The following is an 18,842-nucleotide window of genomic DNA, read 5'->3' as shown; positions in this document are numbered from 1 at the left end:
AATTATGAGAATTCCTGGAAACAGAATGTTAAGTGGTCCCCATGCATGTTTTGAAAAAGATACTCAGAGAAAATAGTTATCCAGATTTCTGGACATAAAATGCAGCACCAGAAAATCCCATAAGGGAGAATACTTATTATAGACATCTCCAAAAATTCTGCTCATTTCACAGAATTGGGTTTGATTTTTGATGTGCGCGTTGACAGTGCAATCATGCTGTCACTATTATTAAAGCTTATGGTAGCTGCTTCTTTTGTAATACAAAATGTTGTTACACAATCAAAACTGATGCTATCTTTTCAGAAGTGTCATTTTGTGTATGGAGAAATTTAGTGTATGGAGAAAGCGAGCACAAGCACATTGCGCCATTATACTGCCAGTCATATTGGGAAAAGATTTACAAATTAGTGTATGGTTTTCTTTAGATTTTCCACACTTGAGTTATGGCATAGATCTTATCTATTGAGAATATATGCAGATTCAGACATGCATGCAGCAAAGAAAAGGAATGAAGTACAAAATATCATGTTCATAATAAATTTAAATGTAGTGAGGAGTAGGGAGCAATATACAGTAGACTTCTGATAATCCGGCACCTTTGGGACCTAGGCGGTGCTGGATTATCGGGTATGCAAGAGTACCGGAAGGTACTATAAGGGGGCATACTCCCAACCCAATTCCCCTTCCTTACTCTCCCCCCGCCCTTCGCCGGAGCCAAACATCTCCCCTCCCTGCTGTAACCCAGTCCCCCTTCTCCCCCAACCTTATGTCCGGGTCCCAAGGCAGCTGCCTGTGCTCAGCAGCTGGCTGCTAGCAAGTGCAGGCTGGATGCTGTGTGCGCTGGGGACCATGAGCATAAGAACATAAGAACGGCCGTACTGGGTCAGACCAAAGGTCCATCTAGCCCAGTAGCCTGTCTGCCGACAGTGGCCAGCACCAAGTGCCCCAGAAGGGGTGGACCGAAGACAATGATCAAGCAATTGTCTCATGCCATCCATCTCCAGCCTCTGACAGACAGAGGCCAGGGACACCATTCCTACCCCCAGGCTAATAGCCTTTTATGGACCTAACCTCCATGAATTTATCAAGCTTCTCTTTAAACTCTATTATAGTTCTAGCCTTCACAGCCTCCTCTGGCAAGGAGTTCCACAGGTTGAGTATGCACTGTGTGAAGAAGAACTTTCACTTATTAGTTTTAAACCTGCTACCCATTAGTTTCATTTGGTGTCCTCTAGTCCTTATATAATGGGAACTAATTAATAACTTTTTTTATTCACCCTCTCCACACCACTCATGATTTTATATAGTCTACTCTTTTCCAAACTGAAAAGTCCCAGTCGCTTTAGCCTCTCTTCATATGGAACCTGTTCCAAACCCCTAATCATTTTAGTTGCCCTTTTCTGTACCCTTTCCAAGGCCAAATATCTTTTTTGAGGTGAGGAGACCACAACTGTACACAGTACTCAAGATGTGGGAGTACCAAAGTTTTATAAAGGGGCAGGAAGATATTCTGTGTCTTATTCTCTATCCCTTTCTTAATAATTCCTAACATTCTATTTGCCTTTTTGACCGCCGCAGCACACTCTGTGGACGTTTTCAGAGAACTATCCACGATAACTCCAAGATATCTTTCCTGATTTGTGGTAGCCAAATTAGCCCCCATCATACTATATGTATAGTTGGGGTTATTTTTTCCAATGTGCATTACTTTACAATTATCCACATGAAACTTCATTTGCCATTTTGTTGCCCAATCACTTCGTTTTGTGAGATTTTTGAAGTTCTTCACTGTCTGCTTCTGTCTTCACTATCTTGAACAGTTTAGTATCATCCACAAACTTTACTACCTCACTGTTTGCCACTTTTTCTAGATCATTTATGAAGAAGTTGAATAGGATTGGTCCCCGGACTGACCCTTGGGGAACACCACTAGTTACCCCTCTCCATTCTGTACATTTACCATTTATTCCTACCCTTTGTTTCCTGTTTATTAACCAGTTCTCAATCCAAGAAAGGACCTTCCCTCTTATCCCATGGCCATGTAAGAGCCTTTGGTGAGGGACCTTGTCAAAGGCTTTCTGAAAATCTAAGTATACTATATCTACTGGATCCCTCTTGTCTGCATGTTTGTTAACCCCTTCGAAGAACTCTAATAGATTAGTAAGACATGATTTTCTTTACAGAAACCACGTTGACTTTTTCCCAACAAATTATGTTCTTCTACATGCCTAACAATTTTATTCTTTACTATTGTTTCAACTAATTTGCCCGGTGCTGGCATTAGACTTACCGGTCTGTAATTGCCAGTGTCACCTCTAGAGCCCTTTTTAAATATTGGTGTCACATTAGCTATCTTCCAGTCAGTAGGTACGGAAGCCAATTTATAGGATAGATTACAAACCACAGTTAACAGTTCTGCAATTTCCCATTTGAGTTCTTTTAGAACCCTTGGATGAATGCCATCCGGTCCCGGTGATTTGTTAACACTTCAATCCAGGACAGTTCCTCAGATTCATCTCCCACAAAGGACGGTGCAGGTTTGGGAATCTCCCCAACATCCTCAGCCATGAAGACTGATGCAAAGAAATCATTTAGCTTCTCCGCAATGGCTTTATCATCCTTGATTGCTCCTTTTGTATCTTGATTGTCTAATGGACCCACTGTTTTTTTAGCAGACTTCCTGCTTTCAATGTACTTAAAAAACATTTTGCTATTTTTTTTGAGTTTTTGGCTACCTGTCCCTCAAAATCTTTTCTTTTGCTTTTCTTCTCACATTTTTACACTTAATTTGACAGTCTTTATGTTCCTTTCTATGTATCTCACTGGGATTGGAATTCCATTTCTTGAAAGATGCTTTTTTGTCCCTCCTTGATTCTTTTACATGGTGGTTAAGCCATGGTGACTCTTTTTTAGGCCTCTCACTATGTTTTTTAATTTGGGGTATACATTTAAGTTGGTCCTCTATTATGGTGTCTTTAAAAAGTTTCCATGCAGCTTGCAGGGATTTGGCTCTCATCACTTTGCCTTTTAATTTCTGTTTAACTTACCTCTTCATTTTTGTGTAATTCTCCTTTTTGAAATTAAATGCCAGAGTGCTGGACTGCTGAGGTGTTTTTCCCACCACAGGAATGTTACATGTTATTATATTATGGTCACTATTCCCAAGCGTAATAGTTACCTCCTAGATCTGATCCTGTGCTCCACTCAGGACTAAATCGAGCATTGCCTCTCCTCTTGTGGGTTCCTGTACCAGCTGCTCCAAGAAGCAGTCATTTAAGCCATTGAGAAATTTTCTCTTTGCTTCTCTTCCTGAGGTAACATGTACCCAGTCAATACGGGGATAATTAAAATCCCCCATTATTATAGAGTTTTTTATTTTGGTAGCCTATCTAATCTCCCTTAGCATTTCAGTGTCACTATCACTGTCCTGGTCAGGTGGTCGATAATATATCCCTACTGCTATATTCTTATTATTGGAGCATGGAATTACTATCCATAGTGATTCTATTGAACGTGTTGATTCATTTAAGATTTTTATTTCATTTGATTCTACGTTATCTTCCACATATAGTGCCACTCCACCACTCCGCACATGCGGCTCACAGCGGCCCAGCCATGAGAGAAGTTGATTGGAGCACTTCTAGGTTCCAGTTGATGCCGGACTATTTGGAGTTCTGGACAACTGGATCCCGGGCAATTGGAGTTTTGCTGTAACTGATTATATTACATGGTCAAAATAGTTAATGAAATCAATGTAGTTATCTCAATACCAGCAATAAATAGTGTGCTAAGAGTGTACAGAACTTTTTCATGGAGTTTTTTTCTTAATAAGGAAGAGCAATAAGAAACTTGAATGATTTTTCTGTTTATTGTGATATGCAGTTAATGTATACACACACACAATGATGGAAAGTGCTATAATGCAAACATCGCTATGAAATGTATATAGTGCAGCAAACAGTTAAAATATCCTGCATAATTCATTGATATGCCAATAAATCTTAGAGGAGTGGTTGTGTAAGTGTGTACCTTTAAAAACAACAAGTAGTCCTGTGACACCTTAGAGACTAACAAAAATATATATAATATCATGAACTTTCATGGGCAAAACCCACTTCATCTCATTTGAAAAAGTGGCTTTTTCTCTAAGATGTCACAGGACTACTCATTGATATGCTAATGGCATCCCTTATGGTACAGGACAAGTTTTGAGATAATACTTATCCAGAATTATTATACAGCCATTTCCATTCACTTACCGGCAGATTCCATTCAGTCCCACTGCAGATATTTAGGTGGATGTACTCAGTAACATAGCTTTTTCCATATGTCACTTAATTACAATGTAATAAGTGAAATGTGGATCAATGTGAATAAATCAGATTAAAGTGGAGGTCTTCATAAATAATTTAGTTGCCTGTGATTGTGATTTCTTTCCCTTCATCTTATGTAAAGCTAAAGGTGTTTAAAATATCCTGTCACCTCTGCACTAATAAAGCTGTAACTGTAAACACAATTCTCTAGTTGTCCGTAGCCAACCACATGATAATTCATTAGTAGAGCCCTGCAAATCCACAGATATCCCCTTCATTTCCATGGATATCCACATCTGTGGATGTAAATGAGGATATTTTCAGCTCATTTTTATGGGTACGGATACCAATGTAGCTACAAATTTTGTATCTAGAACTCTGCAAATTATGGATATCCATTTTATATCTGCAGATATGGATGTGGATAGCTGCAGATCACTTGTGTAGATTCAGATAAGAATACCAATTTTATATCCATGCAGGGCTCTAGCCATCATACAGAAGATAAAGAATGAAAGAATATTTTCTCCAAAACTTTTAAAATACTGATAAGAAAAGCAGTGAGTTTGTGCCCTCACTTTAATGTAGTATGTTTCTTCCTGATGCATCTACACAGCAGAGTTTAGCATTGTAGTTCAAGCTCTTCTAGCACAAGTCAGTTTGGGCTGGGAGCCTCACTCCCAGCTGCAGTGGAGACATACCCCTGGAACTCCTACCCCACAGTACTGACAGTATTAGTTCTACCAGGCATATTCCCACAGCAGAATTCATGCTGAAACAAGCAGGGTCAGTATATGGGAAGTTTACCATGTCTCAGACTACACTTTTTCTGTGCCTGTGACATAGACAAGAACAAAGGAATAGATGTCCTTTATAACTGATTCATGCCCAGTACAAACTAATATAGGATGCCTTGTGTGTCCCGTGGAGCTGCATGGGTCATAGCTGATTCTCTTTTTTCCCCACATACTATGATGTACAGTGAAGAACAACATACAACATGTAGGAATGTGCATATGTGAATGTCTCTGAATATGGTCCTAAAGTACCACTTTTAAAAAATTTTCTCTGGTCTCTGACATTTTTCTGTGTTCTTCTGCACTAATAAAATAGGATTTGGCTACATTCAGGCCACCTAGTTAGAAATGCTTTGTTTGTTTGAACATTTTTTTCATACTGCGTTTATAAACATAGTTTATGGTTGAGGAGGATATTGATCTTCCCCCATGAATTTTCCGGTTTTCTGATTATTGACCATTTATGTGCAGTATTGTGAATCAATGTGCAGGTTTACAAATGCTTTCTACAGTTTGTGGATTTACGTTCAGGAGATGCCGACTGATCTGAGGAAGTGGGTCTGGCCCACGAAAGCTCATCATCTAATAAACCATCTTGTTAGTCTTTAAAGTGCTACATAGTCCTGCATTTTACTTCAGCTACACCAGACTAACACGGCTACATTTCTATTACTTTCCAACTGTTGAGTGAGTCTGCATGCATCTTTGCTTGTTTATAAGAGCACAAATTTTTCCCACAATCATCATCTTGTAATTTCAGTTGGTTTCACTGCAGCAAGACTGTTCCAGATTTTTCCCAAGCTCAAACTTCTTTCCTTTTCATTCATTTGCATGCTGGACTCATTCAAACAGATTTTTAAGCAGAAAAGCCATCAAATGTAGGTTATTTCCATAAAATAGATTTGAGAAGAATCAAGCATTATGAAATATAGTTCCTTTAGGAATTTTAATGCACAACATCTTAGCGCAGTGAAAATCAGGAACATTTGTATCCTAAAATGAGCTCTTTGTTTAAAAACATGACATTGATTTTTAATGGTTAGAGTCTAATGAGTAGAGTAATAATGTCTCTTTAACTTGGATTTTAGAACAGCCACAGGAAGTTAATAGGAAAAAAATTGTTTGAAATGCAATCTACATAGGTTCCTTCCCATTTCTGCTTAATAGTGACCTTGATGAGCTGTCTTTCGCATCGCTACTTTGTGGTGTGTATGTCACTTTTTATGACTGCTAGAGCCACACTGCTTGTTAAGACTGTAATTAGGTGTATACCTGAGGAAACTTTCAGCACTGGGGAAGTGGCATGATTAGAGAACAGTGAATCTTACCCCTGCAAGGGAAAACACAGATGGTGCCCTGGCTAGAGAGCTGAGTCATGAAGCGGATGCTGTTGTTTTGGAGTGATGGTAGAGGCATTGCTGCAAGGGAATGCAAGCAGCTGGCGGGGCTAACCATTGGTTGGCCACTATGCTAATTGAACTCTGTCCAATACCAGAAGTTTTATGAGATGTGTTCCCTTATGGTGCTCTACTACCTGATTCTCTTCTTTGGAGTTTCCTCTGGAGACTTGGCAATGAGGGAGAAACTGGAGGTACTTTGCCCGCATAGCCTGAGGTAGCCGCAGAACAGGAGATGAGCATATTGGCAGTGCATGTATGGGCTCGATACACACTGCTAATGAAAATATCTTTTTGAAGGCACATGGGGTACATGGACACCCGAAGTGGAGTGAGAACCCATGCAGGACATACCTTGAAGAATAACACTTACTGCACAGGATGAGTGCAACTTTGCTCTTCTAAAAAGAATAGTTGAGAATTTCTCTTGAGGCAGTGGGCTAGTTTTCTCAATTGAGCTTTGTGTGCAGAGCACTTCACTCAGACTTTGAGAACAGGGCTCAAACTGAGCTTCTTTTACATTTAGGAGTGGCAATCTCCTTTTTGTGCATTAAATTGGAGTGTGCACTAAAGTTGATTTTGTTCTCTGGTATATATACAATGCAAAAGTAATCTCATTAATTGAATGGATAAACTGTTATTGACAGCTTGTTTAAGCCAAAATATAGGACAGACATGGCATTTTAACTTCAAAGTGTTCAAAGTGGTAGATCTATTTAAACAAACCTACTAGAGTTCTTTAAGGGGAGAGTCAACAAACATGCAGACAAGGGGGATCGAGTAGATCCAGTGTACTTAGATTTCCAGAAAGCCTTTGACAAGGTCCCTCACCAAAGGCTCTTTAGTAAAGTAAGTTGTCATGGAATAAGAGGAAAGGTCCTCTCATGGACTGATAACTGATTAAAAGACAGGAAACAAAGGGCAGGAATATAAACGGTCAGTTTTCAGAATGGAGAGAGGTAACTAGTGGGGTCCCCCAAAGGTCTGTACTGGGACCAATCCTATTCAACCTATTTATAAACGATCTGGAGAAAGGGGTAAACAATGAGGTGACAAAATTTGCAGATACTAAACTGCTCAAGATAGTTAAGACCAAAGTAGACTGTGAAGAGATTCAAAAAGAGATAACAAAACTAAGTGATTGGTCAACACAATGTCAAATGAAATGTAATGTTGATAAATGTAAAGTAATGCACATTGGAAAATATAATCCTGGTGTGGAAAAATGAATAAGGAAAAGTTATTTACTTGTTCCCACAACATAAGAACTAGGGGTCACCAAATGAAATTAATAGATAGCAGGTTTTAAACAAAAGGAAGCTTTTTCTTCACACAACCTGAGTGCACAACCTGTGGAACTCTTTGCCATAGAAGGTTGTGAAAACCAGGATTTTAACAGGGTTCATGAAAGAACTAGATAAATTCATGGAGTTTAGATCTATCAGTGGCTGTTAGCCAGGAAGGGTAAGAATGGTGTCCTCCCTAGCCTCTTCAGAGGCTGGGAATGGGTGACGGGAGACGGGTTGCTTTAGGATTCCTTGTTCTGTTCATTCCCTCTGGGGCATCTGGCATTGGCTACTGTCGGAAGACGGGGTACTGTGCTAAATGGACATTTGGTCTCACCCAGTATGGCCGTTCTTATGAAAAAAAATTGTTTATATTGGGACCTGCAGTTATGTCACAGTTTAGATACAATCCTTTTGTTATGCTGAAGAACAAAGCTTTCTATGAACAGTTTTTTTTCTACACCTAGGGATACAACTACTATATTTTTGAAGCATAAACTTTGTCGTATAATTAAATATGAAAATTCCATGCTGAGTTCAGATTTTAATAAACTGGTATTATTGATGGTAATATTTAATGGACATGTTAGACCAATACATTTGCCGGGAGGGTGGGAAGGAGGAAGAGAAGTCTTAAAGATTTCAATAGGAAAATCATTGCTAGACATGTTTAAAATTATATGAAGCACAAAAGGGGCTTTGAACAGCAATTGATTTTCAGTGATATCCATTCCTCTCCAAAATGTTTGTAGTTCATTAGTTGTGCTATTTCTGTTTTATTGTCATTATTTATTGTGTTTTCATGTTGTAGTTCACATTAGTCATCTGAAAATAATTCACCAAATTCATGCAAAATATTTAAAAGAAAAACTGTGAAACCACAGAAATATTTAAATAATTGCCAAGGAGCAATATAAACAATCTGAGCAAAGCTAGTAGGAGTCCAGGCTGAAACTCTAATCTAAGATTTTCTCAGATGTACTGCTTTGTACCCTGTCATAGGGTACGTCTAGACTACATGCCTCTCTCGCCAGAGGCATGTAGATTTGGCTACCAGACATAGTAAAATGAAGCGGCGATTTAAATAATCACCGCTTGATTTAAATTTACATGGCTGCCGCGCTGAGCCGACAAACAGCTGATCAGCTGTTTGTCGGCTCAGCGCGATAGTCTAGACGCACGGGTGTCGACATCAAAGGTATTTGTCAACCACCCAGGTAAACCTCATCCCAGGAGGCTTACCTGGGTGGTCGACAAATACCTTTGATGTTGACACCCACGCGTCCAGACTGTCGCGCTGAGCCATGTAAATTTAAATGAAGTGCCGATTATTTAAATCGCCGCTTCATTTTACTATGTCTGGTAGCCTAATCTACATGCCTCTGGCGACAGAGGCATCTAGTCTAGACGTACCCATGAAGTGGCACTTCTGAAACTTTTGTAATGTTATCGCAAAAAAAGTAATTATCTTTTTGCTTGCCTTTTTGTTTCTGATTGTGATTTTTCAGAAGAGCCAAACATCCACAGCTCTTGTTGAAGTCAGTGAGAGAGATGGGTTGCAGAACTTCTGGAATCAGACCTTACACTGATGTAAATTACAAAAATTGCTCCCCAATAAACATTGTGTATTCCTAATTCAGCACAAAGCAGATTTCTACAATTGCATTGAAAAGCTTTGACTTTATTATGGAAGCTTTGATAGTCTGCTATAGTCAAACTTCATTATCTGAGATTTTGAATGTTCAACGGCAGTGTGCCATTTTTGGTACACTGAGAATATCATTTAATTAAGGGTATGGAATACTATTGAACAATAGGTTTAGCCATTAAAATTATGAAATCATTACTTAAAAACGTCAGAGACAAGTATATGAACACTGGCCCCCATATTTTCTCTTGCATTTTTTAGGATTAAAAAAATTTTGGGACTTCACTATTAGATTTGTATATAGTTCATAAACACATTTGCTTGACCTTCACCTTATTATTACTTAGCAGTGTAAAGGTTTAAATAAAAATATTTCCTCACTGTGTCCCTCATCTATAAAACTTCAAAGTGTATTTTAGAAATAGCAAACAGGTCATCAGTTATTCAGGTCCAGCAACAAGTCTCAAATCTATTGCATTATTAAGTTTCCATAGGGAAATGGCACTGTAATGACATGGTTATTTTCCAGTATGGGGTGGTAGTTCACTTCTCGGTTGTATGATATTGTTTATTATCATCAGTGATAATGAAACAAATTGACAAAATGCCAACAAATGTAGAATACAGTGGTTAATGTTTTTCACCTACTAATAGCACAGACATCTTATATGCTTCCTTTCCTATCTTTGGGGGAAGAGCACGAGAAATGGCACCTAATCAGTCCCTATACTGAGGTATTTTCTTTATTTCCCCTAATCACAAAGCAAACATTTGAAAATGTACAAGTCTTTAATGGCTCCATAATGGCAGGTTTCCACAAATTCGTAAGAAACGCTGTGAAGATATTTTTTTAAAGTAATATTTCCCATTTTTAATTTTTGGTCCCATGTCTTCCTTCACCAGTTCAGAAGTATATTTAATGCATATATATTCTGTAAAGCAGTGGTTATCAACCCGTCGATCATGTTCGACCAAGAGTCAATCTTCAGTTCCCTCTGAACTGTGCTGCTGTGCACAATACATTTTAGGTCTGCCCTCCTCATTTGCAGAGCAGCACGTATCAAACAGAAGGTGAGTAGTAGTTGCGACTTGGGATTCTGCTGGGGCAGTCTTGGTGGGGTGAATACTGCAGCCAGCTGGCTGTCCCCATGGCTGCGGGCAGGTCCCTCTCTTTGCTCCAGCTGAAGCAGGGGCACAGGGAAGCTGTCCCTGCAGGGTTCCAGCTCCAGGGGACCATATACTGACTGGCAGGGAGAAGTGTACATGTGCCCCGTTTTGACCCCTTGCTTTCATGGTTTCTTTGTGCACTCTAGTGAACCTGTGGACTTATTCCATAATTATTGGGTAATGGCTAAAATTTTAAATCCAAGCTGCTGTAAAAGCTGTCTTCAGTCTCACCCTAAGAATACTATTGCCATACTGTACCAAAACACAAATACCACACATTTAGTAGGTAGTGCTATCTTGCTTTTTATTTGAGCTATAATTTCTTTGCACAACTGTAAAAGATAAGAGCATACACAACATTATCTTACAGGGAGACCTTGGGTTTCATTTAAATTCAGAAAGTGATCTTGGGTTGAAAAAGGTTGGTGACCACTGTATAATATGCTAGACTTCCCTATCCCCATTTCAGATTGACATATTATATGAAAGAAACAGAGATCCTCCCCCCCTCCCCCCCAAAGTAGTAGAGGTGATTTTTCCATCTGAGACATATAGCAATTCAAAATGACACACTGTGGTCACTGGATAATAACGATTTTCTTACATTTGACAGTATGCAGTAATGACATGTATATCCATTGTTTGCTTAATTTAGTAAGTGTCTTCAGGCCTTTGGTACAATGCCGGTAAATTATAATTATTTTGTAGGTTTCTAAGTCTTGCGGTCATTAACGAATGGATGGAAAGTTTATTTTCTCCAAATGTGACTAGTTTTATAGAATGATAGTAGCATATTCTTAATACTTTGGATTCCCTACCACACTCTCCAACACATACTCTTAAATTTAAATTAGCTTCTCGCAATTATGTATTCATCTTTCTGTGTCTCAACACTTGTTTGCCTACCTGTTGGTCTACCATGTCAGAGTAACAAGAGAATCAGACAGCAGTTTTAATATGGCAACTCAACTGATTAAAAATGTGCAGTTTCTCCTGAGGGAAAACACTAATGTAGCTGACACATGACATTTTAAAGGGTAAGATCCTAGTCAGCTGAATAATTCTGTTAATGGAAGCTCCACTAGCCTGCATCTTAGTGCTTCGAGAGAGAACATTCTTCTTATCTGGCTTGTTTAACCAAATGTTTATATTTCAGGTTACTTCAGAGTTATTTGGGAAGAAGTCATGCAATGAGTGATACTATATTATCTAATAAAATTCTTTTTTTATTTCAATTACTGAACCTTTTATTTTATGTTCTGTCTGAAGGTTAAGTGAAGTTGAAAATTAGAAAGAAACAGATGGCTTTTTAAATCATCTCTTTTATTGTTGTTGTTATTATTCTAAACTAAAATAATGCCACTTCATACATTCTAATTTGGTACTCCAAAATTCTCAAACTGATTTAAAAGCAGTTGCCATCTGCAGTAAGATTAAAATTAAAATGAGAGAAGGAAGTACACTGAAAAGCATATAAAATGCATACACTAACCTCTTAATCTGAGAACCAATAAAATACAAATTTCAAAGCTTTGCTGTGGATAATGTATGGAATGTTACATAGATGATTATTAGATACAGTTGTTTTATTAACTTGGTGGAGTATTTTCTAGCCGAAAGAATAAAACAGCAAGTGAAACAAATCCCTTCATTTCCAAACATGCCCCCAAATAGAAATCATAATCCTAATTTTATATCAAATTTGTCTTGAAACCTAATAAAATCAAGGCTAACAGCCACAAAGCAGCAAAGATGGCAAAACATTCACAGTATGTAGAGTATGTAGCAGTCAGAATTAGTTATTTTACAGTTTTCTTAGGGCTGTAAAATTCTTTGGCCCAGATGTTTACAGGTAGCTAGGTATGTCAGTTTCTGACATACTAAACATAGCATTGCAGTTGCAGGTAGGTGTGTTTAACATCCTTACTGGAACCAGACAAAATAGTAAACTCATTGCCATTCTCATCTTCACGCTTAGGGAGACAGAAATATAAAACCTATAACAGTCCTCTACAACTGAGCAGTAACTCAAGTTTCCATCCCTGTCTTGCTATAGAAACGTTATGCTTAATACTCAGTTATACTCTCAGAAAGAAGGACCTCAGTCAGTGTTCTACTGTGGAAAGTGACATAGAGTGGATCAAGGCACCAGCCATAAGAATTTCTGGTACAGACAAGCAGATACACTAGCAAATAAAATTCCCGTCACTTATTGCTTGAGCACAATGGAACATATTGGGATAGAGAGTGTGCTTATTAAGTTTGCAGATGATACCAAACTGGGTGGGGTTGCAACTTCTTTGGAGGATAGGGACATAATTCAAAATGACCTTAGCAAGTTAGAGAAATGGTCAGAGGTAAACAGGATGAAGTTTAATAAAGAGAAATGCAAAGTGCTCCACTTAGGAAGGAACAATCAGTTCCATACATACAAGATGGGAAGCGACTGTCTAGGAAGGAGCATGGCGGAAAGGGATCTAGGGGTCATAGTGGACCACAAGTTGAATATGAGTCAACAGTGTGATGCTGTTGCAAAAAAAGCAAATATGATTCTAGGTTGTATCAATAGGTGTGTTGTAAGCAAAACTCGTGAAGTCATTCTGCCGCTCTACTCTGCACTAGTTAGGCCTCAGCTGGAGTACTGTGTCCCGTTCTGGGCGCCACATTTCAAGAAAGATGTGGAGAAATTGGAAAGGGTACAGAGAAGAGCAACAGGAATGATTAAAGGTCTAGAGAACATGACCTATGAAGCCAGGCTTCATGAAGTGCGCTTGTTTAGTTTGGAAAAAAGAAGATTAAGGGGGGACATGATAGCGGTTTTCAAATATCTAAAAGGGTGTCACAAGGAGGAAGGAGAAAAATTGTTCCTCTTGGTTTCTGAGGACAGGACAAGGAGTAATGGGCTTAAAGTGCAGCAGGGGAGGTTTAGATTGGACATCAGGAAAAAATTCCTAACTGTCAGGGTGGTCAAATATTGGAATAAATTGCCAAGGGAGGTGGTGGAGTCTTCCTCTCTGGAGATATTTAAGAACAGGTTAGACAGACATCTGTCAGGAATGGTGTAGACGGAGCTTGGTCCTGCCTTGAGGGCGGGGGGCTGGACTCGATGACCTCTCAAGCTCCCTTCCAGTCCTATGATTCTATGATTCTATAAGCAAGAGAAGCAAACGACTCACCACATGTCCCATTTGCTTTTTCAGTGGAGTGTCTATACTGTGCAGGTTTCTGTTGTGAACAGACTTTGTGGTTATATCTCATCCATCTTGTAATCTAACCAATTTCCCTTTTCTTTTTTGCTTTGTTTTGATTTGCAGATAATTGTGATTTTGTTTTGATAAGGAAATGTGTAGTCGAGCATTTAGGCATACTGTACTTCTCTCTCTCTCTCTATGTGTGTGTGTGTGTGTGTGTGTGTGTTGTTCCTTCTGGATGATAGAATGTTCCTTCCAGGAGACAGAATGATGTCATCAGCATCATCAATGCCAACAGGCTCTCTCAGTGAAGCAAAGTGTCCAGACAGAGGGGGGCAGGCAAGCACTGAAGCACCACGAGCTGAGGGTGCAGCTCCCTACTATTCCTAAAGAATCTTGTCAGTGATGGAGAAAAAGAGGTTATGTTTCTCTTTGTACATCCATGGAATTCGTTTCTTCAGTAATAATTTACATACTGCATAGCACGCAGGATTTTGAAATTTTAAAATGTAAGGAATTGCAGGATTAAATAAAGAAGTGGAGGTGCTGCAAGTTGGGGACACAGTTTAGGAGTAAGTACAGTTCTTATTTCAAATCTGAGAGTAACTCATTAAGTTGTAACAATAACATACATAGGGCAATACAACATATCTTCAAGGTTTGTATGAAATAAACCAAATTTGGTCATTTCCCATTACTTCAAAAATATGTGCATATAAATTACAGTAAAATTTGTCTTAAAAGCTACTGAAAGTCTTCTAAAAATGATTAAACAGAATTGATACATTTGAAATTATTTGGAATGACAGATTACCTAGAAAGAAGTAGACTCCTTTGCACAAACTTCTCCATGTTCTCCATTGTATTTCAGAGAGAGATTTGACACCATCACTTAGACCCAAACAAGGAAAATTCAAGCAAAATATTAGATCTATTTTTATAGAACTTTTTTTTCACTTTGGTATTGCATTGCATTTAGCTTCTAATATTCCATAATCTTTTGAGGCATGACCAATACCTAAGCATAATGGAAATGTTAAGAATAGAGTTTCAACCTAGATTCATGGGTGTCACAACTTGATTACTTCTCTGTTGGATTGTTTTGTTTCTCAGTTGGATATTATCATTTTATGTACAGCAGAGCAATTTCATCAACTGCAGTTCTGGGTCAGAAGAACTTGTTTAACGAAAGGCTACCAGTTTTAAAGATAACGTGTGCTTGATCTTAAACAGCGAAAGAGAACAGTGTATTGAAGCTGTTCTTAACCTTTAAGGGAAATAATGAGAAACTCTTTTTTAGTTCTTCTTTCAATAATGCATGTTAACTGTTAAATATTCTCCAATGTGCTGTTTTGAAAATAGGATAAATGTTGTTTTTACATAAAATGGCTTCCTTTCATTTGACATGATAATTATACCCAATTTCTAATGAAAGCTATTGTGAAGGTCAAGTGAATCTCTACTTGATTTCTAGTTCCTCTTCAGTTACTAATATAAATGTGCCATATACTTCAGCATACAACAGACTTGTGACATTTTAAACAATGTTTTTTCCCTCATTAAATTGAGGGCATTATAAGTACTTGTTTCAGACAGTAACAGTATGGATAGACACTGTGCATACTTGAGTCCTATAAACATCCCTACCATTTCATTCCCAATCTGTTGTTGAAGATTGACAATTTACTATTGATGTTCAATTTTTAATGTTCATATCACTCATGTTTCCAGTCACATCCAGATACAGGAGACAGGGAAGCACCTCTGTCTTGAAATTGATGAGGCTGCCTTATTGACATCTTAAGGGTTAAAGTATCTATTTGCACTTGCTATTTTTATGTTCATTGTGTTAAATGTTACACATTTAAAGTATTGATTCTCAAATATAGTCCAGCAAACCACTTTAGTCACAGTTGTGAAGTATCTAGACTTCCTTCGCCAAGTAGCACTTGCCTTGATGCTTTCTGCTAGTCCAGAAGTCTTAGAATTTTTTTTCAGATCAACTAATCTTTAAAAGAAAAATAATTTTAAAATCCCCACCTCTCAGCACCCTAAATTGCTACTTTGGTATTTGGTTTAAGTTCAGTAGTGTTCAAAATTGTAGCTACAAGATGCACACAAAAGCACATAACCAAGCTGCAAAGTGAGAGATCTATTCAGTAGGTGGCTATGGGAAAATGAAAAGCAATACAGTAGAAATAGACATAAAATCCTTCACTGATGGAGAGCACATAGATGTTATAGAGGCAAAATGGAGCTCAGCGGTTATTGCATTATGGCAGAATTGTTTAATTTTGTCTCTAATACTGTTGAGTATTTTTTTTCAGGTAACTAAGCAGAAGGATCTTCACCATTAATGTGGGACCAGAACAAGGAGAAGTTTGCAAACCAGTGATGGAATATTCCTGAGTATTAGTAATTCCCTTCCCCTGGAAAAATCAGTAACAATTAGGTTAAATTATGGAGTAATATCCACTAAATTAGCATTTTAATTTTTGTGTTATTGTTTGTTTTAACACTGACATGGTTATATTTCCATGATATTCCTTAACACAAGCTTACAGCTTTGCTCAGAGTGCCCGAGACCAGTATGAAAAGTTGTCCAACATGCACAATAACATGACCAAGTTATATGAGAATTTGGGAGAGTACTTTACCTTTGATCCCAAAGCAATATCTATAGAAGAATTTTTTGGTGATCTAAGCAACTTCCGAAATATGTTCTTGGTAAGTAAACACTGATAAAACAATGATTCAACATTATCAGGTTTTGCATGGAACTTTCTCAGTGATGTTTTTCTTTTCCCTGAGTGTTCATTGATCTAATAGACTGTCTGTTTTGATCCTATAACAGAAAATGGCAGGTAAGTTTACAGTTTAGAAACAGATTAAATTTTCTCATCCTAGAGCTATTGATTTGCAGTCCCCTGAGCCAATCTTTTAGTTCATAATTCTTACAGAAGCATATTTGGATTTGATTGTTGTTTAGGTATGCATATTAAATGTTGTGTCTCTCTCACACACACGTGCTCTACATGGAAAGTCAGATCCATCTTTGAAAAATGATAAAATAAAAACCTGCATGGATGTCATTTTGACTCCAATATTTGCATTGTTCTGAAATTGAGGGACAAGACTTTTTGGAAGAACATTGCAGTTTAGCATGCAAGAACCTAGAAAGTCTGAAAATAAGCTTTGTATCTCTGATTAGCATTTGGGTCCTAAATGCTATTATTCCTAGCCAGTCCGTGTGTCTGGCTTGTTTTTGTTTTTTTTAAGAATTATTTTTTTTTCCTAAAGAGGGTGTAGGTAGGGAAGTAGGTAGGGAAAAGAGGGGTAAATATCACACTGTGCCTCCAGGGAATAATCAAATTAACTTGATTTACCAATACTACTTAGCTTACAAGAAGTTTTTGTTTTACTTTTGACTACCTTAATGAAGACACATGCATATGAACAAAGGTGACAGGATTCACCTCCCTCTCATTCACATCTGCTTTCTCCAGATTGGCTAGACCTTCACTTGATGTATGTCAGCATAGCTTAACTGATTCACGTGGTTTATGCCAGCTTATATTAGCTGAGTATATAGCCCATAGATGTTTAATAAGTTATATGAAAAGTGCACATTTTAATTTAACATTTATAAATTCATCTCAGTTACTCACATCTTTATACTTACATATTAAATATGCTGTCTGAGTCTGAGATAATCATATCAGGTGAGGTATACATGTATGTGCTGTTAATGGAGGCACAGTAATTTTTATATATTTTGTACTAAGGATAAATGTATTTTTCAGTCTGAAGGTTACTCATACAGGTTTCTGTGGCAAGGCTCAATCTGCACTATTCCCACCATCACACAAAATATTTAAAGTTAGCACATTAACCTGTGTAGCTTCATTTTGAGACTCTAAAATAGGTAGCTCAGTCTGAATAAAGATGTTCAGTCTGTCTGTGCAAACTATTATCCATCTCTGTGGTGGATTTCTAGACATCCCAGCATTCAGTTGGGTTGCCTGTAAAGGGTTAAACCCAGCACAGGAAGCATTGGCAAGAAGCCTCAAGAGCCAATGGGAAAAGAATGAAAAAATTGAAATGAAACTGGTTTTGCCTCTTTCAGTCTCCTTTTTGTGTGAGTTCTGGGAGGGAGAGCTGAAGTAAGCCTTGGTAGCCAGACATGGAATTTTCAGCAATATCCATGTCTAGAAGGAGAACCTTGGAACAACAGATATGAGTGGACAGGGAACATGTAGTTAGATCTGATCAGGTTATTTTCTTTATTACTTGGTTTGTGGGACTTCTCTGTGCTGATTTAATTTTCCCTCCCTCTGTATACAGTAACTGAAAGTGAATCCCAGGAAAACAATGCTCTGTGCTTTAAATAGTTTAGTAGCTATGTAACACCCAACAACCATGTATGCTTTACCAAGTATGTCGTCTTTGTTTTGTTAATAAAATTACCTTTTTAAGACTATGACCTGATTCCTGTGTCCTGAAAATCAGGAGGTTCCGTGTGCACATGCCTAAGCCTGAAGATCTATGCTTTCTAACCCATTTTCATTGTTGTTCTTGTTTTCCTCAGGATATTTTCTGCCAAACAGGTTATTTGTCTTTCTTAAAGTAAAGAGTCTGAAACTGAACACAGACTCTCATCTGAGCTCTCTCCACTATGAAGTTGAGAAAAAAAGTCTTGTTCCTTACATATGGCATGCCTGTTAATATATCCCACAATTACATTTATTCTTTTCTTGACAGAGCATCATGTTGTTGACTTGTATTCAATTTGTGATCTACTCTAGTGTGTTGGTATTATTCTGCAGTAGTGCTGCCTACTCAATTATTTCCCCAGTTTGTAGTTGTGCATTTGATTTTTCCTTCCTAAGTGCAGTTGTTTGTCAGAGGCCTTTATTGAATTTCATCATCTTGATTTCTGACCAGTTCTTTAATCATTTTGAATTGTAATCCAGTCCTCCAAAGTGCTTGTAACCTCTCCCAGCTTAGTGTCCTCTGCCAGTTTTGTGAAGTGTACTGTCCTCG

The 18,842-nt window shown here is 38.0% G+C and overlaps 1 protein-coding gene across 5 annotated transcripts in view; it reads left to right on the top strand.

The window, feature by feature from the left end:
* Positions 1 to 18,842, top strand: part of DIAPH2 (diaphanous related formin 2) — an 801,414-nt gene that overhangs the window by 562,273 nt on the left and 220,299 nt on the right. For all 5 annotated transcript variants that reach the window (XM_075896759.1, XM_075896757.1, XM_075896756.1 and 2 more), the window contains one exon: positions 16,363 to 16,526. In XM_075896759.1, coding sequence (XP_075752874.1) covers positions 16,363 to 16,526 — 164 coding nt within the window. The remainder of the gene's footprint in view (positions 1 to 16,362; positions 16,527 to 18,842) is intronic.

This window comes from Pelodiscus sinensis, chromosome 13 (assembly GCF_049634645.1).
Source record: "Pelodiscus sinensis isolate JC-2024 chromosome 13, ASM4963464v1, whole genome shotgun sequence".
NCBI lineage: Eukaryota > Metazoa > Chordata > Testudines > Trionychidae > Pelodiscus > Pelodiscus sinensis.
Note: the sequence above shows the minus strand (reverse complement) of the source record. Positions and strands in the feature narration are given on the sequence as shown.